Source organism: Ursus americanus, chromosome 19, assembly GCF_024610735.1.
Source record: "Ursus americanus isolate L20-20 chromosome 19, mUrsAme1.1.p, whole genome shotgun sequence".
Taxonomy (NCBI): Eukaryota; Metazoa; Chordata; class Mammalia; order Carnivora; family Ursidae; genus Ursus; species Ursus americanus.
In genome coordinates, this window is record NC_142145.1 from 15,050,578 (window position 1) to 15,078,064 (window position 27,487).

The 27,487-nt window shown below is 35.9% G+C and overlaps 1 protein-coding gene across 2 annotated transcripts in view; it reads right to left on the bottom strand.

Annotated features, from left to right (window-relative positions):
- Positions 1 to 27,487, bottom strand: part of LOC123787432 (glutamate decarboxylase 1-like) — a 227,589-nt gene that overhangs the window by 25,614 nt on the left and 174,488 nt on the right. Inside the window, exons 1-5 of one of the 2 annotated variants that reach the window (XM_045790204.2) lie at positions 16,171 to 16,876; positions 11,896 to 12,027; positions 7,425 to 7,507; positions 3,255 to 3,371; positions 2,380 to 2,622 (exon numbers count right to left, since the gene is read on the bottom strand). In XM_045790204.2, the coding sequence (XP_045646160.2) occupies positions 2,380 to 2,622; positions 3,255 to 3,360 (349 nt within the window). In that variant the 5' untranslated portion in view covers positions 3,361 to 3,371; positions 7,425 to 7,507; positions 11,896 to 12,027; positions 16,171 to 16,876. Of the gene's footprint in view, positions 1 to 2,379; positions 2,623 to 3,254; positions 3,372 to 7,424; positions 7,508 to 11,895; positions 12,028 to 16,170; positions 16,877 to 27,487 lie in introns of those variants that run through there. The other variant, XM_087869770.1, reaches the window with a different exon arrangement.

A 27,487-nucleotide genomic window follows, 5' to 3' on the forward strand; every position in this document is an offset into this window, starting at 1 on the left:
GTTCAATTTTCTAGCAGTTTCTCAGTGAACAGGTATTCAGGGATCACGCACACATAAACTAATTATTTCATCCAATAAGCACTACTGAGAGCTCTCACAGGCAGGGGCAGTGCTCAACATGGGGGGGCACAGTAGTTAACAAGCTGGATGGAGCCAGTGCTGTGTGGGTCTTACTGACCAGTGGAGGCAAACACCAATGTGTTCAACTGCAATTGTGAAAAGCACCACAAAGGAAAAGATCGGGATGTTATAAGACCATTCCTGGGGGGCCTAAGGTGTTCAGGGGAGCAGGAGAGACAATCTTTAGAGAAGGCTTCTTGGAGGAAGTGATCTTTCAGGTAAGATCTGAAGTTAGCTTCCAGACAGAGGGTGGAGGAGACGCATCATGGGTAGGAGGAACAGCTTGGGAGAAGTCACCGAGCTGAGAAAGAGCTCATAAGCTTGGGGGGAGGAACCCATCCTGGGTGGAAAGTAGAAAGACCCAGGCCGGAATGCATGAAACCACCTCAGTGAGTGAGGAAGGGACCACCTAAACCAAATTAAATCATTTTTTCTCAAAACCGCTTCCACGTTTTTTGGACTGATATTTTGGACTGATATTCACAATGATATTTTGAAGTTTTATATTAATAAAGAATCACCAAGCATTAGTTGCCACATTGAACATTCTATATCCAACTCAGCTTAAATTAATGCCTCCTTAGCCGCTTGACACTTGTTTGACAACAGAGCTCAAGGATGACTTGCCTCCCAGGTCTCTGCAAACCTTTTCCCTCCAGTCACTCTCCCCCACCTGCAGCGCCCCTCCTCCCACAGCATCTGCATGGTTTTTAATGCATAGGTGCTCAGTAAATGTTCATTAAATTGGAAGGAACGGAATGCCTGGAAGTTGTGGCTGCGTTACGGAGTGTTTCTTTCTATTATTTACTTTTCCCTTGCTCAGCATCTTTGGTTTTTCCCTCCGTGCTTGACACTGGGAAATAAACGCAGGGAATGGGCCCCTAGGGATTCATCTACACTTGCCATGCCGAATAAGGGAAGGAAAAAGAACTTGATTTACATCTGTCAGAGTGCTTCCCAATTGCCCTGCTGTTTTTCAGGGCAATTTTTTCTCTATTTTTATTTCTAACTAAAATTTATTTCCACTTCACATTTACTTTATATGGTTGACCTTAGTCTTAAAACATGCCTTTTATTTCAGAATCCTATGAGGCTTTCTTTTTGCCTTATTCAATAATATTTTTCTAGTTGTAAATATACTATATGTTATACAAGTGCATAGAATAGAAAACAATACATACAGAACAGGAATTTTTATGCATATATGTAGAGAAATTATCTACATAGCTATCCAAATACTTATAATAAATACATTTGGAAGGTATAACTTAAGAATGTATTTTTATAAATAGGTAGTTTTATATGTGTTGTATACATATATACACTTTCACACAGAGTTTAAAATATAGTTAAATATAATTGAAATCATATAGCGCATATTATTTTGTGGTATGTCTTTTTAGAAGGATTAAAATTCTGTGAGAAATTCCCCATGACTTTCCTGGGACTTTAAATGGTAACATTGCATAGTATCCTCTCAAAGGATATCCAGTTTATATAAGGTAAATGTCAAAATGAGTATACTTTTGTTTTGTTTTTTATTATTAAAATTGATGTAGAAATGAGCATTCTTAAATATAAGTCATTTTTGTTTGTTGGCATGGTTGATCAGTTTGGTTTGAAGATTAAATATTTGTGATGCATAAAATTTCTGGGATGTCAAAAATACACTATTTTAAGTGTGCCTCTTTCCAAAGATTATGTTGTTTCCGATACATTATTTAGTATACATCTAAGATTTTAGAGAAAAGGGTCCATAGAGCCTATTCAAACAGTATTAGCTCCTGAAAGTATCATTGCTTTAAGTAGTTAAGAATAAAGTTACAATAAAATTAATCAGAAAACACAATTTCTAAAATATGGGATGTATATATACATAATTATACATATATATTTTATCTCTATATTTTATATATATATATTTTATTAAATATATACATATATATTATCTATATATTTTATTGGTGTAAAAGGATAATCAATTGAGCATCAAAAATGAATATGACCAAATGAAATAGGTAAGTGAAAATAAGTTAAAATGGTACATTTAGTTGCCATTGGATATAACTTCCCAAACAAAACTATTTTTACCTTTCTTTGTTAATTAATAAACAATTCATATATGATAACACCAATTTGAAAATAAACTAGACAAATAGTTTAAATAAAAATGAGTAAAACTGGACCAGTTTCAACATACACATAAACTTAAGACTACTCATTACATCTCCAGTTCAAACACATCGATTTGAAAATCACCTGTTTTAACACCATATTTTAAGGTATCTGTGCAGTCAACAAGTAATTGCTCCAAAGATTCAGGGTGGTCAGACAGTTCTAAGTCTAACCCATCCAAACCTTCAAGAAGTTGATGAGGATGATGAAAGTCCAGTATTTTACTCTTAACATCAAAAGTTTTTTTGATGTAATTCAGAAGAATATTTACCACTTGTAGCAAAAAACATTTTGTTAAATCTTTACTATCCTTGGATGGCAACAAATCTAGAGGGGAAAAAAAACAGATAAAACAGCCAGATCAGTAACTAGAGAATCAAAGAAAATCACCATGGGGATAGAGTTTTGATCATTGGAAATTAAAGATATTAAAAGGCCATGTCAAACAACAAGTAGCATGTGTCCAAATCTTACTTATAATCTTCATTGAAAGTCCCACTGGATAACAATTTTCTCACACACACACAAAGCCATTTTAGATTAACGCCATTGGAGTAACCGAACCTTCAAGATCCCCCAGGTGGACCTTATTATATTGCCTTGTCAAAAAATGAGCTGGTAGTTGTACGTTTATAAGTAAATTAAAGCATCAAGGGTCGCCTGGCTGTCTCGGTTGGTTAAGCGGCTGATTCTTGATTTCAGCTCAGGTCATGATCTCAGGGTTGTGAGATCCAGCCCTGAGTCTGGCTCCGGGCTGGGCATGGAGCCTGCATGCGATTCTCTCTCCCTCTCCCTCTGTCCCTCCCTGTATGCGCGCTCTCTCTCTCTCTCTCAAAAACAAAAAAACAAAAAACAGTTAAACATCAGATCTTTAGGAAATTACAATTGCTTCAGTAAGTAAGTAGATGACAAAAAAGAAGGAAAGAATGAGACAAATAACATGTTACTGACATCCATACCTGAAGCATAAGCGTTTGATAAATTAGTCGTTACAGACTCAGTCTGAGCACCTTTTGTCACATTTTTCTCAGTTGACTGAAAAGTATGACCAGAACTTTTTCTCATCTCTTCCTTATCTAAGTTAAAAAAGGAAATATTTTGTGATTATTTAAGCATGCTGATAATATGCATGTAGTGCTTTTATCTGTAAATAGATGCTTTCAAGAAATTCATAATCATTGAAATTCTGATTTACATCCACAGGTGATCTCTGGTGGGTAGGTATAAACTGGAGCGAAGCATTACTACTACTGAAATTATGTAAGGCTCTTTTATAACCAGATAGAGAACAAATGGTACAATTTGTGGTTGTTAGTTTCATATTAGCTTAGTGTACAGGATTAAGAATTTAGTAATTAAGACCTTTCATGTTTAATTATAAAAAACAATGCCTACTTCATAATAAGATCCCGTCATTTACATTTAACAATGCGTAATAATGTCCACTATATATTAAGAGCTCTAAGTGCCTTGCACACATTTTAATCCTCACAATAAGCCTACAACATAATCCCATTTTCCCCAGTATGCAGATAAAGAAACAAACTTGAGGAAGTTAAGTAATAGTAATAATCCTAAATCTAAATAATTCTAAATAATTCTAAAATCTCACATGTATTGTTCTATTCAATCCTCATAACACAGGGTTATGATATAGATGCTATTATTATTAACAAAAATAGCTTATATGGTAGAACTAGGATTTATAGACAGATGTTTGAATCCAAAGACCATTAAGTTATCCTTTAAAAATTAGTACATCCTGAGGTCCTCTTCAATAAAAATATTAAGCCAAACAACCAATCCAGCAAACAAGTCATTCTTAAGTATCTTTTAATGTTCTGGGCAATGTGGGGGGGAAAAGGAAGTATAAACTATAATTCATAATATCAAGGTGTTTGCCTACAGCGAGACAGAAAAATAGGAAGTAATCAGAAAATAATTTCTAGCTAAATTTTGTAGTTTTGATTTTATAAGCTTAGTGGTATTAAATGCTTCCAGTTTTAATAGATTTTTCTTAAAATAAAATAAACCAATCCCTATATATTTCAGATTGCATTTTTTTCAGACTGTAGCAAAATCAATTTGGTTTAGTTTTGATACAGTGTTTAAGCAGTTTAAAGTGTTTATGTATGACAGATAAAAATGTTCTATTAGAGCTTTCTCCATAAAGAATAAAAACCTGATGTATGAAAAAACTGTGTAAGACAGAAATTACAGAAATATGAGATGATTTGTAAAGCATGCAGTGTACTTAAAAACAAATTTCCATATTACATAATGACCCTGTAGACAGACATATATTAGGTTAATTCTTTATAAAATTTTTTTTCTAGAGGAAAATTGCTTTTTAAAGTTTCAATGCTCTACAGAATGAATAATAATAACATAAATAAATTCTAAAGTAACTAAAGTTTTAGAAGCATAACTCCTTTTAAATAATTAGTGGAGGGGCGCCTGGGTGGCTCAGTCACTTAAGCATCTGCCTTCGGCTCAGGTCATGATCCCAGGGTTCTGGAATCGAGTCCCACATCGGGCTCCCTGCTGGGCAGGGAGCCTGCTTCTCCCTCTGCCTGCCGCTCCCCCCACTTGTGCTCTCTCTTGCTTGCTCTCTGACAAATAAATAAATAAAATCTTATAAAAAAAATAAATAGTGGAAACAATTACAAGAAAAAGTGAAATTTTAAAAAAATCTATGTTTATAGAGAATATGTTTATGTTTATAAAGAATGTTTATAATGTTTATAAAGAAATGTTTATAAAGAAATGATGTAAAAACCAAGAGTTGATATATTGGCATAAGAATTATCCTCCATTAATAGTGCAACTACACATTGAACCTACAACATAAAACTATATTAACTTTATATTTAATAACAAAATGACTGTTTTAAATATGTAAGTAAGACAAAGACTGCTAATATGTTTTTGTCAAAATATGTGATATATGATTAATATATGTGATTAATAATCATATAAAATAAGACTTGTTCTACAGTCTGCACTTTTTGACAAGTAACACTCAAAATCCCACTCTTTCAGTTAATAATAATTGCCACTGAATTCCCACTTCTCACAAAATTTCCACTTACTTGTCAGGCTATATCCACACTCCTTGACATCCATGTTCTGTGAAAAAATACTATCTGCTTTCAAAGACTACCTGGGGCCAGAGCGTGCTTTTATGTGATGGAAAAGAACCTGAACATGAAAGGTGTGACCTGCTGTAACTTATAACATAGACTCTCTTCAAGCCCTTTTTATTGATGGCACAGAAATATGAAGCAATTTCATTATTTGTAAAAAGGGCAGGGAGACAATGCTTTTATTTGTTTAGAGAATTAAACAAAAGACGATTGCAATGTATTTGTGTTTAAACATTACGGCTTTTTAAAAGTATGATTTCATGTCAAAAAAGGAATGGCTTCACCTTCCCTTGTGACAATTACAACTTTTATCAGCAGGGTGAAGTGTTAGGTACTTAACATTCTAGGATAGAAATGAAAAAATGCACAGGCATGTTAATGATACAGGTCACACACTTGTAACACAGGTATTACTTTTTGCCTTTGGATTGAAAACCTTAACATTTTAGGTTTTTTTAAAGATTTTATTTATTTATTTGAGAGAGAGAAAGAGAGCGCACAAGCAGGGGAGAGAGGCAGAGGGAAAGGGAGAAGCAGGCGCCCCGCCAAGCAGGGAGCCCGATGCGAGAGTCGATCCCAGGACCCCAAGATCACGACCTGAGCTGAAGGCAGCCGCTTAACCGACTGAACCACCCAGATGCCTGAAAACTTTAACATTTTAAATAATCCAAAAATACATAATGGTCATCACTTCTGAGCCTCATTTCCAAGTACACATTTTCTCCAGAATTAATCAAATGTCCACTTATCCCTTGAGATTTACAACTATTGAATAACGTGCTGATCAACATTATTTTTCTTTATTAAGCAAGTTTGAGCACGTTAATGAAAGAGTAGGAAAACACTGATGATTCACATAAGAAAATCACCTGGAATACATTATCCTCTATCCTAGGCTATTGTGTGCTATTTATAAAATGATTAAGTGACTCTTAATATATTCTAATAATAAGAGAAAAAACATTGTGGTTTATCAAAAGCCATTTACAACTTCCAACCCAATTTGAGACAGTTACTGCAACTTTTTCCTCATTAAGGAGTCCACTTAGAGCCTGTAACAAACAAAAGTATACACATTTGATGATTTGAAAACCATTTCCCCCTTTCATTGCTTTCCAGTGGAATTGACTGATGATGGTAGAAGTGGACTAGATGTGGGAAAATAGAAAAAATAAACCCAAGGAGTCCCCAGCTGTCTTTCCATTTCTTTCAATGCTCTGCAGAGCTACTTTGCTCTCATAGTGTCATGACATCCATTAAGGAAGATTGTCCCATTATCTTCATCCTGCAAAGATGAACCCTTCTCATGACTCCAAGTCTCGCCCTTGTCCCTGTCAATAAGCCCACCCACAATTGCCCACTGCTCGCGCAGTGCATCGTCCCTCACATTCCAAGCTCATCCCGGAAGCTCCTCACCCGCCCCTTCCTTTCTCACACATAATAACCACCAGCAATCAATATTCAAGACTCAATCCCAATTCTGAGGAAATGGGTTTGAGCCATAAATTACTCTAGCCGTCACTCATTTTTTTCCCTTTCATGTCCTCACTGCTGGCAATCAGGCTTGTATTTGTAGACATCCTCAGCACAGAACCCTCCCCAGCCCAAGGGGAAATTAATGTTGTTGTTTGTTTCACCTTATCCTAATTGTATATGTTTGTAAACACATAGAAATGGAAATTAAAACCCACACTTTGTCTCTACAAAGAATGTGAAAGCTTTCTTACATTACACGACATTATATGGGACTACAAAGGGGAAAAAGAGGACAATACTCCCCTCTTATGATTGGCAGAAATATTAACACCTATAGATTTCTTTCCCTGGATCCTTGCTGTATTTCGTACAGTGTTAAATATTTTTCATATGTTGAATCTCCATAGAAGGTCTATGATTTTGGTATTGTCATTAGCTTGTTCTGTTTCATATGTCTCCTTACCTCAGTTCTGTCATCAATAAGGCGGGCATGGTACTAATACTTACTCAGGGCTTTGCGGTATCAAGAGATAATGCTTCTTAAGGTCTTCTAACAGTAATTCTTTATGTCACTCTTTTCTCTGGCAATCCTGAAAGACAAAAACAAACAAAAAATAATTTTAAGAATGCCACTTGCTCTGACAAAAAGTGTGCACTGACTTGCCAACCACTATATGATAAAGTCCTTTACTGACGCTTTCCTTATGCTACCTCTTACTCCTCATTTACAGAAATTTTCTGCATCTCAAAAGTAAGTTCATTCATTCTTTTTCTTACTTCCCCTCATTATATTTTGTGAAATTTAATCTGTTTTAAATGCCTTTCTTCTTCCTTTCTTCTAATTCAAAGGTCACATTTAACACACATTTATCAAGTATTTCTTAGGTGTCAAGCTGTCTTCTAAGCTCAATTTGTATTAACTCATTGAATTCTCCCTGAAACCTTACAAATAACACTGCTGTTTGCCTTCTCCATTTTACAGATGAAGAACCTAAGGCACCGAGAATTCATGTTATTTGCTAAGACTCACATAGCTACTAATTGGCAGACCCAAGATTCAATCCCAGCCATTCTGGTTCTAGAATCTACTCTCTTAACCCTATCCTGAATTCTATCTTAGAAGGTCCAACTCACATCTTAGTAGCTCCATAAATATGTTCTTATCTCCATCACTAAGCTGACGTGATCTTTATTTTTCTCTGAATTATCACAACAAATATTGGTCAATTTTTGTATAGTTTATTTGTCAGTTCAATGCATTTATTAGAAGTTGTGTCTTGGGGCACCCAGCTGGCTCAGTCAGTAGATCATGAGACTCTTGATCTTGCAGTTGTGAATTTAAGCCCCACGTTGGGTGTAGAGCTTACATTAAAGAAAAACAAAAGAAGTTCTGTCTTGATGTGGGAGGGGAAGTACAAAATATACATTAAATATTGCCCTTAAAGAAGTTATAACTTGGCAGAAAAGTGAGTAATGGAGAGAAAAGTGTCATATTTTAATAATGGGAAAAGTGCTACATTTATAGTAAGGATGATAATCATAGATTCTAGAAGAGACATGGGACAGGGTGGTACAGGAAGGTGCCATCAAGGTGCTCTGCGAACATTTAGCAGGAGACGAACATGGAAGGCCTCTCTAAAGAGAACAACATGTGAGCTAAAACATGGAGGATAAGTATCATTTAACCACATGTTGAAGGAAGAGAACATATTCGAGGAAGAATCAAACAAATCCACAAGATGTTGAGATGTCAATTGAAGAAATAAGAGAAAATCAGGGTAGAGAACAGCCCAGAAAACCAACAGGGAGACGTAATCCTGGGGATCTGGGAAGAGCATGTGAATGTGTTTGGTGCTTATCCTTAGAGGAAAAGAAAACCAGAGAAGGCCTTGAGGTGTGCAGTGACGTGACTGTGGTTTCCGTATGGTTGTAGAAATAATGGTGAAGGGATGGTGGTTGAACATAGTAAGTGTATTAGTAAAACTCTGAGCAAGAGCTGTTTATCATCTGTGAGATTAACAGCTTATAGAACAGGAACATATGCCATCTGAGAAATTTTCCAAAGTGAATTCTAATTTAAATACATGAATTTGAGGGGTGCCTGGTGGCTTAGTTGGTTAAAGGTCTGCCTTCTGCTCAGGCCATGATCCTGGAGTCCTGGGTTTGAGCCCACGTTGGGCTCCCTGCTCTGTGGGAAGTCTGCTTCTCTCTCTCTCTGCCCCTCCCTCTGCTTCTCTCACTCACTCTTTCTCAAATAAATAAATCTTTTAAAAAATGCATGGAATTGATCATGATGATGGCACTATATTATACAAATACATAAAATGATATAGAATTATAAGGGGGTAGAAAATTTCATTGAAACGAGAGATATAATAATGATAATAATTTATAGGCATTGAGCCTTTGGTCTGAGACATGATCTGTTCTAAAAAAATGAGAATTAACTCATTTAGTCCTTCCCAAACTCTATGAAGTAGTTTATTAGTTAAAACAGTACATGGCTACTTTAACAGAAACCAAAATAGTGACTTAAGCCAATTAGAAGATTTATTGCTCTCCTACATACAAGTCTAAACTGGTAAATGGCTCGGGGCTGTTGTATTATTCTGTCCGTGAGGTCATCCAAAGACTAGGGTTCCTTCTATCTTGTGGCTCTCCAATCCACTAGACCAGTGCTCTCTTGAGAAATATACGTAAAGGACATATGTAATTTTTAATTTTCTATTAATCACATTTTAAAAAATAAAAAGAAACAGGTGAAATTAACTTTAAAAATTCATTCAATTTAACCCACTATATCCAAAATATTATAATTCAAACATGCATTGCATCTCGATTGGATGTTAAGTGGATGTTTAATTACATGTTAGTTGGGAAATACTTGGTCCATATTTAGATTTCATAAAAGCTTCAGTTGAAAAAAAATAGATTAAAAAATAGATTAATTTATGTGTTTTTCAAACATACTTAAAAGTTCTTTGAGGGGCCCCTGGGTGGCTCAGTCCTTTAAGCAGCTGCCTTCAGCTTGGGTCATGATCTTGGGCTCCTGGGAACAAGCCCTGCCTCCGGCTCCCTGCTCAGTGGGAGGCTCTGCTTCTCCCTCTCCCTCTGCTCCACCCCCCAGCTTGTGCTCTCTCTCTCTTTCAAGTAAATAAATAAAAAAATTTTTAAAGAGTTCTTTGATAACTAGAGTATAAATTTTTAAATTTAAATTCATTAAAGCCAAATAAAATAAAAAATTCATCTCTTCAGTCACACTAACCACATTTTAAGTGCTGCACAGCCACAAGAGGCTGGTAACCACTGACTGGACAGCTCAGGTCAAAACTGTTGCTTTCACACACTTTTCATCCACAAAGCTAGCTTGTTAGCACTGTATCTGAATTCTAAACCAAGGGATGGGGGAAAGGGAAATAAGAGAAATTAGACTATCGCTAGAGGTGTGATCTAGAACTAGTGCACGTCTTATTGGCAAGGACTTAGTCACATGACCAGAGAGCGGCCATGGCCACACAGAGCTGCTGGGAGGTTAGCATAGAAATGATAGTCTCCTGCTGGATGGACATCTTCCCTGCTAACACTTTGTATAGAAGGGAGGGAAGAGGTGAGCAGAGAAGAGGAGATTTACCATTATTAATACAAAGATGAGATGGATACTGGGAAGCATTAACAATCCAGGCCATGCGCAGAGACTGCGGTACTAATTTTCATATAAGGAAAGGGAGGCACACAAAGGTTATGCGCCTTGCCCACATTTGTGCATTTATTAGCTACTAAAGTTGAAAAAATTATATTTGGACCATGATATAAAAAATTTTTTGAATTACAACATGTTAAGCATGGAAGACTGTGAAAATTGTTACCTAATATTTTCTTCTTTCTTAACTTACCTATGTCGATACTCTAGAGACTTTAGATTGTATAAACTTTGAAGGTGAGAAAAAGTATAATTCAATTCCTTATACACTTTCACAGTGCTTAATATCATGTAATGTTTCACACATTTATATGTGTTGTCACACTGTAATATCCAAAGAAGGGTTACATCATTCCTTTCACCTAGGTCATATTTATCAGCCTTTCTTTCCACATAATTTCTGATTATATGGGTTCAAAGAGAAAGACAAATTTAAAGATAGAGTAAACAGCTAAATTTGTGGGACAGAAAGACATAACTCTGTAAACACCCAGAGACACACTGATACGTGTTTACTTTGTAGGGTTTGACTTCATCTGTTTTCATAAGTCACTGATGTCTTCTGGGAAAATTTCTTTTCATCTCTGAGAAATTGTTTTTGACAATACCATGAAGCATGATATTCTAAATACACAAAGTACAGAGAAAATCACTCATGCTTTTATCTGGTCTTTTACATTCATGTGATTCTTTCATCTTTCATTTCACCTTCATTTTCCCATAAGCACTTGTAAACTTATTGTTTATACATACCGAAAGAAGAAAAGATCACAATCATATAATATACTCGAAACGATACATTGTTCTTTGTACTTCCTGCGGATAACTACAGGATATCTTTCTTTTATTAGCTTGATCTTTAAAGTTGAAAGAAAGAGTTTTGTTTTGTTTTTGTAGATCACCATTTGCGTTATACAAATATATAATTCATTATACAGACACATAATTCTAACACAATATCCACAGTGTAGAAACCTACAGAAAACTTAAGAGAGTTTGCCCAACAAAGTACAAGTAGCAACTGTCAGGGCAGAGTTTTGACCCCAAAACTAGATCTTTGACCAAAAACTAGATCTTCCAACCTTAATCTCTTCATTTTGCTAAAACAACATAACATACTAACTATTCTTGCCCATCTAGTGACTTAGTAAATAGATCCTGTGATGTTATCAAAATTTGAAATTGTTTTCAGATAATGTATGCTTTTACTTGAACATAAAATATTAATAAGTAAAGCAATACTGATTCGTTGCTTTCAACATTACTTCTTTCACTCACCTGAGTTCGATGAAGCCTTCCTAAATGGCTGTCTACATTGAGGGGATTGAACTGCCATTCATAACTCCACATTCTATTTGTTGACACATGTAATTCATATTTTTTCTCAGAAGTTCCACATTTTCTCCAAGCCTGAATTATGAAGAATGATTTTTTTTAAAGATTTGCTTATTTATTTTAGAGAGAGAGAGAGAGAGTATGGGAACAGGTGGAGGGGCAAAGGGGGAGGGAGTGAAGCAGACTCCCTGTTGAGTACAGAGCCCAGTGTGGGGCTCAATCCCACATGACCTGAGCTGAAACCAACTGAGCCAGCCAGGTGCCCCAAAGAATGATTTTAGAATATGGACTAATAGGGACAAATAATTCCAAGTTGAATCTCACAGGTTTTAGTATAATCTGGCCTGAACCAGATCTATAACATCTACGTTAACTGACTCATAGCACCCTTGGAAAATCAACGCATACCTCGAGTTATTCCAGTTATGTAAACCATAAAACAGCTAACTAGTACCTATCTCATTATGACTGTTGTTATTCAGAGACAACTTAATCCAATAACTGAATGAAATATATATGGAACAACTGGCTATTAAACCAACCAACTTTTTTGGTATTTTTAAGAACTAAGGGTATTAGTGTTTATCAGGTTATATAACCTGGAATCAATCAGTCCCTCCCAGCCTGGAACAAAAAATTCACAATGTCCAGCATCCCATAAAAATTATAAAATATACAAAGAAGTAGAAAAAAAAAATGTGACTTGCAACCAGGAAAAAAAAATCAGTAAATAGAACCAGAAACAACAGAGATGTTGAAATTAACAGGTAAGGACTTCAAAAAACATCTGCTACAAATATATTCAAGGATTTGACAAAGACATGCACATAATGAAAAGATAAATGGAAACAATAAACTAAATTAAATAGAATTTCTAGGGGTGAAAAAAAACAACTGAAATGAAAAATTCACTAGCTTGGTCTAATAGAAGGTTAGAGGTTACAGGAAAAAAAGATAAGACTAATGAATTTGGAGAAAGGGCAATAAAAATTATCCAAACTGAAGCACAAGGATAAAAAATCCTGAAAAAATATGACCAGAATCTAGTGATATGTGCAGCAAAATAATGTATTTTAATATATCCTTAGCTGGAGTTCCAGAAAGAGAGGAGATGCAGAAAAATATTTGAAGGAATAATGGCTAAAAAAATGTCCAAATTTGATCAACGTTATGAACACACAGATCCCAGAATGCTCTACAATCCAAGGTGAATAAACAGAAAGAAAGCCATACCAGAATACATATATCAAATTGCTGAAAGCAGTTATTTTAAAAAAATTTATAGCAGTCAACAAAAGATTCATTATGTACAGGGGACTAATGTTAATAATGACCAGACTTCTCATCAGAAATACTGTCAGCAATGAAAAGACTTCCTTAGAGGAGCCTGGGTGGCTCAGTCAGTTAGGGTTCGACTCTTGGTTTCAGCTCAGGTCATGATCTCAGGGTCCTGAGATCAAGGCCTGTGTTGGTGGGCTCTGCACTCAGTGCGGAGTCTGCTTGAGATTCTCTCTCTCTCTCCCTCTGCCCCTCCCTCTACTTGTGTTATAAATAAATAAACAAATAGAAAAGACTTCTTTAAGGTACTGAAAGAAACCAAGCAGACACTAACTAGACACTAACTAGAATTTTGTGTCACATTCTCCATCACAAACAAATGGGACTTTGTTGACAGTACTACAAGATACTTAATTAAGGATATTCTTCAGGGTAAAAAAAAAGATGAAAAGATTTTTCAAAAACTTGGCTCTACACAAAGAATGAAGAGTGCTGAAAATGATAAATACGTGAGTAAAGGTATTTTTCTTATTTTAAGTTTTAAAAAACAATTCATTGTTTAAAGCAAAAAATAGATATATGTGTATATATATACATATACACACACATATATAATGTATATACATACACACACATATGTGCGCGTGCGCACACACACACACACACACACATATATATATATATATATATTTATTTATTTAATTATTTTCCTCAGATGCAACAGAGAAAACCTGTAATATAAGAACGTAAGGGCAAGGAGTACTTGTTGGATTTGACAGTATAAAGAATATTGGTTGTCCTTGCCAAACAAGTGTCAATGAAATATTGAGAACAGAAACCATTCTGGTGGGTTGACAAGTGAATGGTGGTATGGTTTTTATTTTGGTCTTGGAAAGGAGGAGTAGTTTTATAAAATAAAGATATTAATGTTAATATGTATGATAGTTAATATAATATATAACTATTATTTTAAAGTAAGTTGATAAATATTTTTAACTTTACCAATTTTAATTTACAATATTTCTAATACAGCCAAAATTATTAGTTATACCCCAGATAAAACAAATTCTTTGGGTTTTCTTTGAGATTTTCAGTAACTTTTAAGCATAAAAAGGGATTCTGAGACCAAAAGTTTTAAAACTACCATGTTATAAAATGCTGCCTTTATAAGCATAGATGTTGTAGATACAAAATTATTCTTAAGTAGAAAATAAGATTCCAATGGTATTGTCTTATTGAAAAGAAAGCAATAAGTAAAATGCTTTTTCTTATGGTGCCTTATTATTCATTTTTAATGATATATAGGTATGACAACTATGCCTAGTGTTTGCATTTGAATCTCAAATGATCATTACTGAATACAAGAGGGAAAAAAATAACATCTGGATATCACAAAATAAACCAATAACACAAATTGGCTCATGAATATTTAATTCGCACATTAATTCACCTACTGAGAAGGAAGACTAGCAAAACAAATGAATAAACTCATAAATATTCCTTGAATTATTTATCTATTTGATCTTTTGTAGTGTATTATGCAAAAATTTTGCTTCTTAAATAAATGACATTTGAATAGTTGAAAAAAATGCTCTCTCATTATAATCACTGGACACTGCTATGCTAATAAAAGCAAAGATGAAAGATAGAGATTTACACAATTGAAAACCATTTGAAAATGAGATATTAGTTGGACTCCTGTCATATTAGGAAACTTTAAAACTGAAAGAGATGGCGATGCTTAACTAGGAAAGAGCAGAGCATAGTACATTATCTCTCGTCTCTTCAGTTTTTTGGGAGTGAGGCAGAGTTCTATCTACCCATTCACACTCATTCACTTAGCCTCCTGTGTGCTCTGTATACACCAGATGATCAGGTCTTGTGTATCTGTCCAAAATACATTTATTCCTTGTAAAAGTTACTCTCATAAATTAAAGGTTAAGCTCTGTGAAAACTGCTAACTCAAATTTGCATGCCTTCCTCAAATTTCCTTTATTATTTGAGTCCTATTTATTCCTATGTCCCTTCTGTCCTTCTTAATACCTTAAGAGGAAATAATTTTGTTTCCTCAGTATTAACATGGAGTATTTTAAGTTTTATTCTGTTTTTACCTTAAAGTGCTTATGAAATATCTTGGACTATACTTATTTACATGCATTTTACGTCATTGACTACATTATCAGTTCCTTGAAGTAAACCAGCATTGTGTCTTATCCACCTTTGTGCCTTACTCAGCTCTGTCTGTATCGATCTGGTGCACAGCAAAGAACTTAGTAGATGGCTATTTCGTGTTAAAACAAATTAAACACCCTCAGCAAGGTCTATCAGCTCAGCTCAACTCGCCTGCTGTGAGGGCCAAAAAATACACCTGACCCAGAGAAAGTCAAGTGGCAAGAGTACCATCGTCATATTTTGTATTATTATTGAAAAAGAATGAAAGAATACCTTCCTTCCTATTGCAAACGAAAAAAATATAAAATCTATGTTCTTAAATCTTGGGATAAATACTAAATACAGTCTTTTATTTTTTCCCTCTAAATTATGTCAAAGCGCTAATTACTAAGTACTAGGCTATATGGAGAGATGAAGTGTTAGAGACGCGACCTAGAGCTCAGACACCTACGGCATGTGCAATCAAGGCGCACTTTGAGGAGTCAACTTCTAATCACAAATTTGTCTCATTCATCTTCTACGTTGCCAACGATATCTCGTAACTGAATTTCTTCTCTATGCTCATGTTTTCTTCTCATCCTACAAACCACAGCCAAGTGAGTGTTACTTACATGCCTGCATTGATTTAGTCAAACGACCTCTACTGATGCATCGCTCAGAGAAGAGAAATAATTTTCCCTCTACCCTTCTAGGTTTGTGGCTGAGACCCCCATAATAAAAGACAGATTAACAGGAGAAAAATGAAAAGAAGTTTAATAACACGCATACCTCCTTTATACAACGGGACATATCCAGGAGAAACTGAGTCATTCCCCAAAATGGTCCAAGCACCTCTGGTTCAGTTTTTTGAGGGACTCTAGAGTTGTTAGAGTAAGCAATTAGGTTCTAACCAGATACTCTGAGGGTCAGCAATGAGGAAGTCATGGCCAGCTATTAGAAAATCCAAGGCTTATCCTGGCCTCCCTCCACAAGAGGGAACAAACCAGACAGGCCCAGGATGGCAGTGGCCATGACAGGAAACCCCTGACCAAATTAGGAAGAAAAAACCAGAAACTGTTTCCCTGCCCCAAGTAATCAATATTCCACTCCCCACTAACAACTGTCAATAATAGAAACCCAACCCCCGGGGCATGCAGCTCGCTGGCTCTCGAGCTCACCTGCTGTCATGTCTCAAGAGTGCACTTTTCACTTTAATAAACATTCCCACTTCTGTTATTCATCAACTGTGCTGCATGTCTGTCCTTGAATTCCTTCTCATGACAAGACCAAGAACCTTTGGTGACTCCTTCAGTTCTGGCTGGCCAGGGTCCCAGTATCTCCCCACTTCACCCAGCAACAGAGTGGCCCTACTTTCTAGAACGCTTCCTTCTGTGAATTATTCCAATATTCTTAATATTCTTCCAACACCCCTTCCTTCTTTTTATTTTTATTACTAAGCTAGTTCAAACAACACTGCTATGCTAAAGAATATAAATTATCTTAAAAAAAAAAAAAGAATATAAATTATCTTGAAGGTCTTTTTTCTAACAGCTATAAAGCTAAAAGAGGATAAAGTAAAATCTTGGTATTTGAAAGGAGCATATTGTCACACATATCTTCCTTTATCATGAATGTTACTCAATTTGCTAATAAACAAAGATTAATACAAAATTGCAATACAAAATCTGAGAATCAAAATTAAACTGAAATGAAAATATGTCAATTTTCAATTCAATTTTCTAAAATTAATAGGCAAAATTTGCCAGCATTGCACCCACAAATCAATAGATGACAGTTTTCTCCTTATACTATGCAATTCTAAACAAAATATTATTTTAAAGTAAGCATATTATGTATAGAGCGTAAATCTGCTGGTATATTTATATCAAAATACAAGATTTAAATATTTTCACAGTCTTCAACAATCATTCAAGCCTTGGTTATCATACCCTTCACTGCATCCTTTACTCACTGAGGTACTTTGGGGGAAAAGCTTGAGAAGAGGATTCTAGGATACAAGAAGCCATCGTGGAGTTTCTCGTGGAAATGACGTTATCGGATTTGTGTTTCAGAGTTCTCAGAGTTGCAAGTGTGTATGGTAATAAGAAAAAGCACTTGACCATTGGTATTATTAGAGAGGGTACTGGACTCCATTGCAGGTTCCCTTAAGAGGGATAAACCAACATGCTTGCAGCAATGTTGTGCAAAACTTGAGAATTTCTCTAGATTTCTATTATGTTGCACAGCTGTAACTTGCTCCTCTTTGTTACTGCCGCAGAGTATTGTACCTAAAATATATTTAATTGTATACTATCTCTCTCCCCCAAAGACGTATAAGGTTGTTTTTTTTTTTAAGATTTTATTTATTTATTTGACAGAGAGAGAGAGAGAGAGAGAGAGAGAATGAGCACAAGTAGGGGGAGCAGCCAAGGGAGAGGGGGAGGGAGAAGCAGTCTCTCTGCTGAGCAGGGAACCCAATGCAGGGCTCAGTCCCAGGACTCTGGGATCATGACCTGAGCTGAAGGCAGATGCTTAACCGACGGAGCCTCCCAGGCGCCCCGGAAGTATATGTTCTTTGAAAGCTGGGCTTTTCTTTATTTGCTGCTGTAGCTTTACCACTCAAATCGCTTCTTGACATATTCCAAATTACATGTGCATGTAAGGCCTAGGATATGTAGATATCTATATATAATACATAGAATAGAATAAAGAATCAATGAGCACCAAAAAAATTCCTGATAAAATTATAAAGAGAATAATTTTGAATATTTATAAAAATAATATAGAGCTCAAGGCACACTTAACATCTTACTTATGTTAATCAATTATGGGAAAGGTTTATTTAAAAACCTGACTTAAAAAATAACTCTATATTATTTTCTTTTATTTTCTGTATAAAAGGTAATCGAGTTAATTATAATTTCCCCTTAGGGAAAATTCCACTTTCCCAATAATGAGAGAGAGCCTTGAACATGTTGCAGTAATTTAAAAGCTTAGTCATGTATAGAAAATTAGAATGAACTTAACTATATAGAATAAAAATGAGAACAAAAGATATAAAAGAAAACCAAACAGTGAAAGAGTGGCCAAATGCAGTATTTTACCAAACTTACATCCCTGTGTGCTACTTTGATGTGAAAAAAATAAACTCCAACTTATTGTTTAAAGAGAAAAGAAGAAGGGAGGGAGGGAGGGAGGGAGGGAGGAAGGAAGGAAAGAAGGGAGAGAAGGAAGGAAGGAGGGAGGGAAGGAGGGAGGGAGGGGAGTCATAACACTACACCACTGACTGCATGTTCCAGCACAGGTCACTTCAACCTTTTGGGGTCTCTGCGGTCTGAAATGGGGTGATTTCCTCCTTCACTGGGCAATTGTAAGGCTCGGGCATGACAATGAAAGTGTAGGAAAAAATGTTGCCATTCGTTCGCTCCTCTATCTTTAGGTGCACAGTGTCAGGTGTAACCATTAGTTTCTTGGGAGGATAAAAGAAGTTTTATTATTCTTTTGGACGAGGTCAATTAACTAAACAAATAGCTATCTCATTCCCAAGCGAACTTTGTACCTGCTTTGCCAAATAAATTGTGTAGAAGTTTATTTTGGCTCTATAGTCTTTATGGCCTACCTACATGTATGTTCTCTCTTACGCTTATTCAACAAGAAATCGGTTTTATTTCCATATTTATGTAGAGGAATCTCTGTTAATGGAATTTTTAATTCCAACAAGATAAATGAAGAAAAACATTTGTTTCATACAGGAAAAAAAACAGATCAAAATATGTTATTTGCTTTCACTGAAACTTTAATTTTCAATTCCCTGTTATAAAGTGTGCTCAATGAATCAAATGTCAGCAGTGGTGGCCTGGGAAGGCAAGAGACTGCTGGGGCACCAAAGGAGCTGTTCTAGTTACAAGGACACCCCACCACCACCACTACACACACACCAAAAAAAAAAAAAAAAAAGAAAGAAAAGAAAAGAAAAGAAATAGGCATAATTGAGACAAGTTCTACTAACAGAAGTTTAATAAAATTGATGAGGTAAGATGGCAAACAGTTCTTTTAAGTAGCAATCTAGCCAGTGGCCTAAAGTATAAGAAACAGGATCTAGTAACCTTAGAAGGTTAGACATACAATAAAGAGTGTAGATTCAGGGGCGCTGGCTGGCTCTGTCAGTAGAGCACGCAACTCTTGATCTCAGGGTTGTGAGTTCGAGCCCCACATTGAGTGTAGAGATTACTTAAAAACAAAACCTTAAAAAAAAGTGTACAGATTCCAAAAAGTGTTGCAGCCCACTGGGATTATAGTAAACCCAATGAACTGTGGTCACTCCCATTGTTAAAAATAATGGAGGACTATTGATTTAAGTAACATCAAGACAACTTGGAAAGTCCCCTATTAAAAATCACCTACAAGTTCTGTATAAAATACAACAATCATACCTTTAATTGTATAACTGAGCTCATATGAAAGTAAGAGAAACTTCCAGTAACCAAAGGAAAGAGAGAACTTGTGGAGATCTATTTTCATTCTGATAGAATGAAAAAGCTCTGCACTTATCTCAAGAGAAGTGTGCGTGTCTGGTTTTTACTCTGAGTCACAATCAGGGCAGTGGAATTTAATTGCACTGTTTAGGATGCCCTATTTTAGGTTCCCTGGTACCTTTCAGAGTCAGCTTCTTCATCTACCTTTTGCAGGTCGCCTACCTGCTTTGATAAGCTTGGCTTGATGACTTGCAGGGCCTCCTTGAAAGCTTCTCTTTGAACTTTCACAAAGCCATGATTTCTCATATTGATTCTGGGGTTCAACCTGGAGACACGGTGCAGTCCATGTAGGAGTGAATAGGACCCTTGGACATCTTGCCCTTGAGATGTCTAGGACTTCAGATATTTGCTGCATTCTCTTTCTCTTATTACACCACATTCTCTGCCTTTAAGTAAAAGCCTTACATAATTATGGCCTTTGGAGTCTCATGAGCCCTTTCAAAGAACTAGGGAAATTTTTGCAGGTCTGGAAAGAATACAGACATGCACATGAGCTGACAATGTCATATCACTGGGAAGGAAGTTTAGAGGATGTGGCCTTTGCTCATCTCAGGAACCAAGAGCTTATATGTCCGCACACTGGTAGGGATAGACTCCTCTTAAGGCTGCAAGTTAAAACTGAGACCATCACTGAAACCTGAGACCCTTAGAAGCCTTCAGTAAAAGATGAACTAGAAACTATTTGTCCATCAGGCTCAGAAGACAAAATGTCCTTCTCATCCTGGGCTTCTTGTGGGGGGAAAAAAGTCTTCTTTGAGAATTTAGAACCACAGTCCTGACTATGTTCGAGCTTAGGGTTTGAATTCACTTGATAGGAATAACAATGCCTAAAACGTATAGGATAGTAATCCCTGGATAAGGATATAACTGGAGAGGACTTGGCAGAAGCAAAGGCAAAACTCCTAAGGATGGAGATAGACTCACTCAGAGCCACACAGTATCCCCAAGTTAAGTCCTCACTCCAGCCATGCAGTGTTCCCAAATTAAGTCCCAGAGAAGATGAGTTCCAGTCTCAAATTGCAACAAATATGAAAGAACAGCCCACTGTGAATGGTAATCTCTAGAAATGATATATAAAAGGATTGTATTTTGAGAATTTTAATAATTAAATTATTAACGTTTTTTAAAGGGGTCAAAATCACTCAATAGAAGTTTTTTTTTTTAAATGGGCAAAAGAAAACACTACCAAAACAACCAGATTTTCATAAGAACCAAATATTATTCCTAGAAGTGAATCTACAGTCATTTAAAATCAAGTGGAACAATTAAACAACATATTTGATACAGCTCCGCTAATGATGAACGATCCTCACCACACACACACAAAAGGTAACTATGTGAGGTGATGGATGGATTAGCTTGACTGTGGTAATTCTTTCACAAGGTATACGGATATCAAACCACCCCGCATACACCTTAAATATATACTTTTTTAATTTGTCAGTTGCACCTCAACAAAGAAAAAATGTTGAAAAAAAACAAATGACAAGTTAACAAATTTCAAAACAGACATGAAGAAATCACTCGAGATGTATTACCGAGACCCGGAAGTGAAAACTACAACAGAGATGGGGAGGTACAGAAGGCAGCACGTGAGGGTTTAAATATTTCTAGCAAATAGGCTGGAAGACTAGAATGAGGAGAAAGGGGAAGACGCTGTTGGAAGAGATCACGGCCGATGTTCCAGAAAGAGAAGGAAGCTCTGGGCCCTCATACCACAGAACATGTCGTCGTGAGCAGGACTCAAACAAACACACACACAAACAAAGCCCACTCTGCACGACACGAGCAGTGCAGCAATTCTCAAACACCTTGGCCTCAGTACCCTGCAGTGTTACAAGTCACTGGAGAAAACAAAACAAGCCTCTTCCATGTTAACACAAACACTCATATGAAAATAACTATATTTTCCAAAACTACTAAGGGTGCCATTGTTTCACATTTCTGCCCATCTCCTTAAAGATGACTTAAGAGAAGAGAAACAGATCCTCACATGTTGTTCTGCCTTCAGTATCAGTCATGTGGCCTCTGAAAAACCCGTGCTGCCCACTTGTAAGAGAACAATAGGGAATATTATTGTTCTCTTATAATATTACGAACATCCTTCCAACTCACGAATCCTTTCACTGCTGACAAGGTGACACTAAAGAACAAAAAAGATAAAGGATAGATCTAAAAACTAATCTGACAGGAAAAAAATGAAAATAGATGGACTAAAGTCATCAGCCAAAGAGAGGCACTGGAAAATACAGGACCTTCTGGGACCTTCTGCGTGATCTCGGTTAGGCAAAGAGCTCTTGAATATATAACATCAAAAGTACAACATTCTTCAAAAGGCACCATTAAGATGAAGAAAAAAAAAGCCACCTACTCTGAGGAAATATTCGCAAATCATATCATTTACAAAGGACTTATTGTAAAACATACAACACTAACAACTCAATAATAAGACAACAACCCAATGTTTTAAATGGGGGATATATTTGAATAGACATTTCACCAAAAGTATTTGAATGGTGAATAAACACATGAAAAGATGTTTGGTATCATGAGTCATCTGAGAATTTCCAGTTAAAACCACAATGAGATGTTATTTCACAAATAATTGAATGGCTGTATCCAAAAAGACAGACAACAACAAATGTTGGAGAATGTAGAGAAATGAGACTCCCTCCTATGTTGCTGATGGGAATGTAACACAGTGCAGTGACTTCATAATACAATTTGCAGATTCTCAAAAAGTGAAACATAAACTTGCCATCAGACCCCGTAACTGTACTGCTTGGCATTTTCCTAAAGAAATGAAAGGTATGTCCACACGAGCTTTGTATGTGAACGTACATTGCAGCACTACCCATAACAACTGAAGGGGATCTTTCAGGGGAAAAGAAAATGCTCTAAAACTAGATTTTGGTGATGCTTACACAATTCTATAAATTCACCACAAAAAATGAAATGTAAACTTAAACAGGTGCATTTTATGGTTCTACGAATTATATCCCAATAAAACTATTTTTTAAAAAAAGACAGTGGTTAATCAAATTGGATAAAGAACATAATCCAGATATGTGTTATTAACAAGGAACACACATAAAGGTATAGGGATACCAAAGATGAAAAGTCAAAGGTAGGAAAAGAAAAACTAGGAGAGGACAATTACAAGTAAACTGTGTGGTTAAATTAGTATCAGATAAAATAGGCTTTAGAGTAAGGGGAAAAAATAATCGGATGTTTCTAGGATGAATTTTTTCACTGTGTTCCAAGTTTTCTTAGGTCCTAGAAAACATAGTAAAACAAAAATAAGTTCTAAAGATTAAAACTTACACTACTCACAGACAGTATCATTGTCAATACAGAAAATCCAATCAAATATATAGAAAAACTATCAGAGCTAATAAGAATTCAAGTTTATTGCATTTAAAATCAATCTACAGGAATCAGTTATGTTCCTATATACCACAAATGACTCCTAAGAATTACATTTTCAAAAAAGACGTTTATAATAGCAACAAAATTAAATGCTACCTAAGAAGAAATCTAATGAAATGATGCAATTAGTCTAGAGAGAGTATAATAAACATTTACTGGAAGGCATAAGGAAAGATCTAAATAAATAGAATTATTTGCCTCATGCACAAGATGACCTAGTCTCGTGATGGCAATTCTTCTCAAATTTATCTATACATTCACTGGAATTATCATCAAAAACTTAACTTGAGTCCATAGTCTCTCATGCTTCATTCCTCCTTCTGATTACCCCTCCCCCTTTCTTTATACAAACTGAGGGCTTCAGAGGGAAGCGGGGTGGGGGGTTGGGATAGGCTGGTGATGGGTATTAAGGAGGGCACATATTGCATGGTGCACTGGGTGTTATATGCAAGTAATGAATCATGGAACATTGCATCAAAAACTGGGGATATACTGTATGGTGACTAATATAACAAAATAAAAATTATAAAAAAAAAACAAAAACAAAAACTTAACTTGACCAGGGGTGCCTTGGTGGCTCAGTCGGTTTAGTGTCCAACTCTTAATCTCAACTGAGGTCTTGATCTCAAGGTCGTAAGCTCAAGCCCTGTGTTGGGCTCCATGCTGGGCATGAAGCCCGCTCTACAAAAAATAAAAATAAAAATAAAATCTTACCTTGACCAGCTAATGCTAAAATTAGTAAGGAAGAACAAAGGATCCAACATGGATGAGGCAATGTTAAAGAAGAAAAAGACAAGGGAATTTATCCTAGCAGAAATAGTTATTATAAAGCCAACATTACAGAAGCATCTTACTCATGTGGAGATACACAAACAATTGGGATAGAAAAAGGAGACAAGAAACTGACCCATACATACGTGGAAATTTGACGCACCATTGAGGCAACACTGCATATCAGTGGAGAAAGGATGGGCTATTCAACAATATGAGGCTGAAACAGTCAAATTCAAATAGAAAACTTAGAAGTTAGATCTTTTACACAATACACAAATAACAATATGGAACTTATTAATGACTTAAGTATGAAAGAGAAAAGTTTAATTAAAATGCATAAAATATGAAAAGATAATCCATAGAACAAAAACCTGAATACCAATAGCATTGATAAATTACTCATTCTCATTAATGATCAGTCAAAGGGCAAGTTAAAACCCATAGAAGATAAAATGTTGTACTCTAAACTGGCAGAAATGTAAAAGCTTGGCAATATCAAGTGGTGGCAAGAAATTTCCACCCAATGAAACTGAGCTGGAATCTGCAATGGGATAATTAAATGGAAACGTGTCTTCAATTTATCAGATGCATTACAGAACAAGATGAAGAGAAATTAACAGGGAAAATACCCTGCTCTCAAAAACAGGTCAGAGAAGGGGCACCTGGGTGTCTCAGTAGGTTAAGCATCTAACTCTTGATTTTGACGCAGGTCATGATCTCAGGGTTCTAGGATAAGCCCCACATCAGGCTCTGTGGTCATTGGAGAATCTGCTTCAAATTCTCTCTCTCCCTCTCCCTCTGCCCTTCACCACCCCTCTTAAATAATAAATCAATCTTTTTTAAAAAACAGGTTAAAGGAAATAGTTATTACAATGCAAATCAATGAATTCTTTAATTTTTGAAGAATTACATCATTATCCTTTAAAAAAATGTAAGGTGAACTTGTCTTCCTGTTTCATTCCATATTGGAGTTCTTCGGATCTGAGAGCACAGATTGCTTCCAATCTCCTACCATGATTATTATTATGACTATCCCTTTGCTACCAAAAAATATAGGGTTTTTGTTTGTTTTTACTTTTTTCATTCTGCCACAAGTCTTCTGTCTCATCATCCACACCCTCCCATTGGAAAGGTCTCGTCCTCTGACACTATCCTGTTGACAAACTTCCTGAGCAAAGTCTCACTTTCACAGAAAGCAGCAATGAGCATTCCAGATGAGAAACCAACCTGGAGTTTATGCAAAGTGGAGCAGTTATTTTCCTCCTAACAAGCTATAGATTTGCAAAAACAGCTATAGATTTGCTCTTTGATTTTTCAAAATTTTGAAATAGATAACATCAAATATGTAGAATTCCTTGCTGCTACTATAAACCAGAGACACTCTAATCAGTCAAATAGTGACATTTACATTTACACCGATTTTCTTTGATTACCTACCTCAGGCAATCATGGAATCTAGACTTTCCCACCCATATTGCTTTTAGATTAATTGTGGCTTTTATTGACAGCCAAGTTTAATTATGAAACATACAAAATAATTGTAGTAAATATTATTTAAGTGATTGTGTTGTAAATGCACTAGTGACCATTTTTTCCTTATATTTAGGAGAGACTTCCATACATGGATAGTATTTTATATACTTAACTGATAAAATCACAATTTATTCTAGAAGAGGACTCATCAGCTTGATTTTATTCCAGATTAGTTTCCACCAGTCTGTTATAGCGCCCCCATCAGTTTTCCCTTCCTGCTACGTTTAATTCTTCAAAAGAGAATCATCTTAAAGATTTTTAAAATGTATCCAAACAGCCACATAAAGATTAGTTGTTTCTTTCTGGAGAAAAATCATGGGGGAAATAAAAATCTTACCCATTTAGAGCAGATGTAAATTATGTTTGAGCAGTTAAACGTCTCCTTGTGCGTGTTTATTCATATTAGTCCCTCTGCCTGGACTTTTCCCTTTTTTATATCAAACCAATTGCTCATACTTCAAAATCATAATCTTATCATATTTGTGAAAACTCCCTACCTCTCCTAGAATTACTTGCACTTTACCCACTTCTCCCAAGAGACCTTCGAACCACAACAATCACATAACTGATTGAGTCATACCAACCAGCAAGCACAAACCTAATAATGTCCCCAACTTAAATATGATCTTTTCAGGGTTAGGAAGGGTGCTTGTTTTATTCTGTATTTCTGGCCTCCAGCATATGCCTAGCACATAATAAGTGTTCCATTAAGACTCCTTCAAAATGAATAAAAAAATTATCTTAGACTCAGAACTGAATCTCTGACAGTAAGAATCGCTTCCCCTCAAAGAAGCTGTTTAGGAGGGTCCCTATGTCATCCTCTTTTTATTGACGAGTTTTACCTGGCTTTTTCCATCTTTCCCAAAGCAGCCCCCTCCCAAACCAGCCACCATAATGCAAATGTGGTTGTGTCCAGACAGATCTGGGCCTAAATCCTAAACCCACTTTTTAAAACGAACATTGGCTCCCAAAATTACTTAACCTGGAGTCTCACATTCCACCTGTGTCCATGTCAGCAGATTCGCGGTACCCTTGTGTCTAAGGAAGGCTGAAGAAGGGTGGCAAAGAAAAGACAGGAGGAAGGAATCTGAAGGAACGTGGAAAATATAAGAGTGATGCTCTTTGAGAATGATCAGAGCTACAGGCTGCTTGGTTTTCACTGTGTAAAAGCTAACAGTGCAGTTCACTACCGATTTGAAAAAAAAGAAGTGACACTCCTTGAGGGAGAAAGACTGGAATGAGCATGAATGTGTACAATTCATTTATTCCATTTTAAATCATCAAAATAATTTATTTGGTCTTTTTCACTGTAGAACAGCTGAAGCAGGAGTGGAGCTACTAAATAGATTGCGGAAGGATCCATATTTCATTACAGCGTTTTGTGAATTTACATCACATGTAAAGGCAGTGGTGAGCCATAGGGGAAGCTGGTAGGAGTGATGAATAATCAGGGTGATTTTTTTGTATCTCATGACACATTAGCTATACTTTTGGAAAATAAAGCCTTTTTTTTTTTTTTACAGAATTCATCATTTGACACTTACATATTTAATAAATTCACCTGTTACTTTTCCTGCTTTAAAGTATATGAATTTTAACAGACTTTCATAATAGTGCAGTACTGATTTATGATTACTGCATATAGGAAACAGTTAAACATTTTAAACTATAGGCAGAAAATTTAAAATAGACCCTTTATAACGCAGACATCATTGTGATCACTCATCAGTTCTCATTTGAATTACTTTGGTGCCCTTTTGCAAGTGAGATTGACCACCCCCCTCCCCCACGCACCATTCTTTTCTTTTCCAGACATTTCTTCCAGAAGTGTTTTT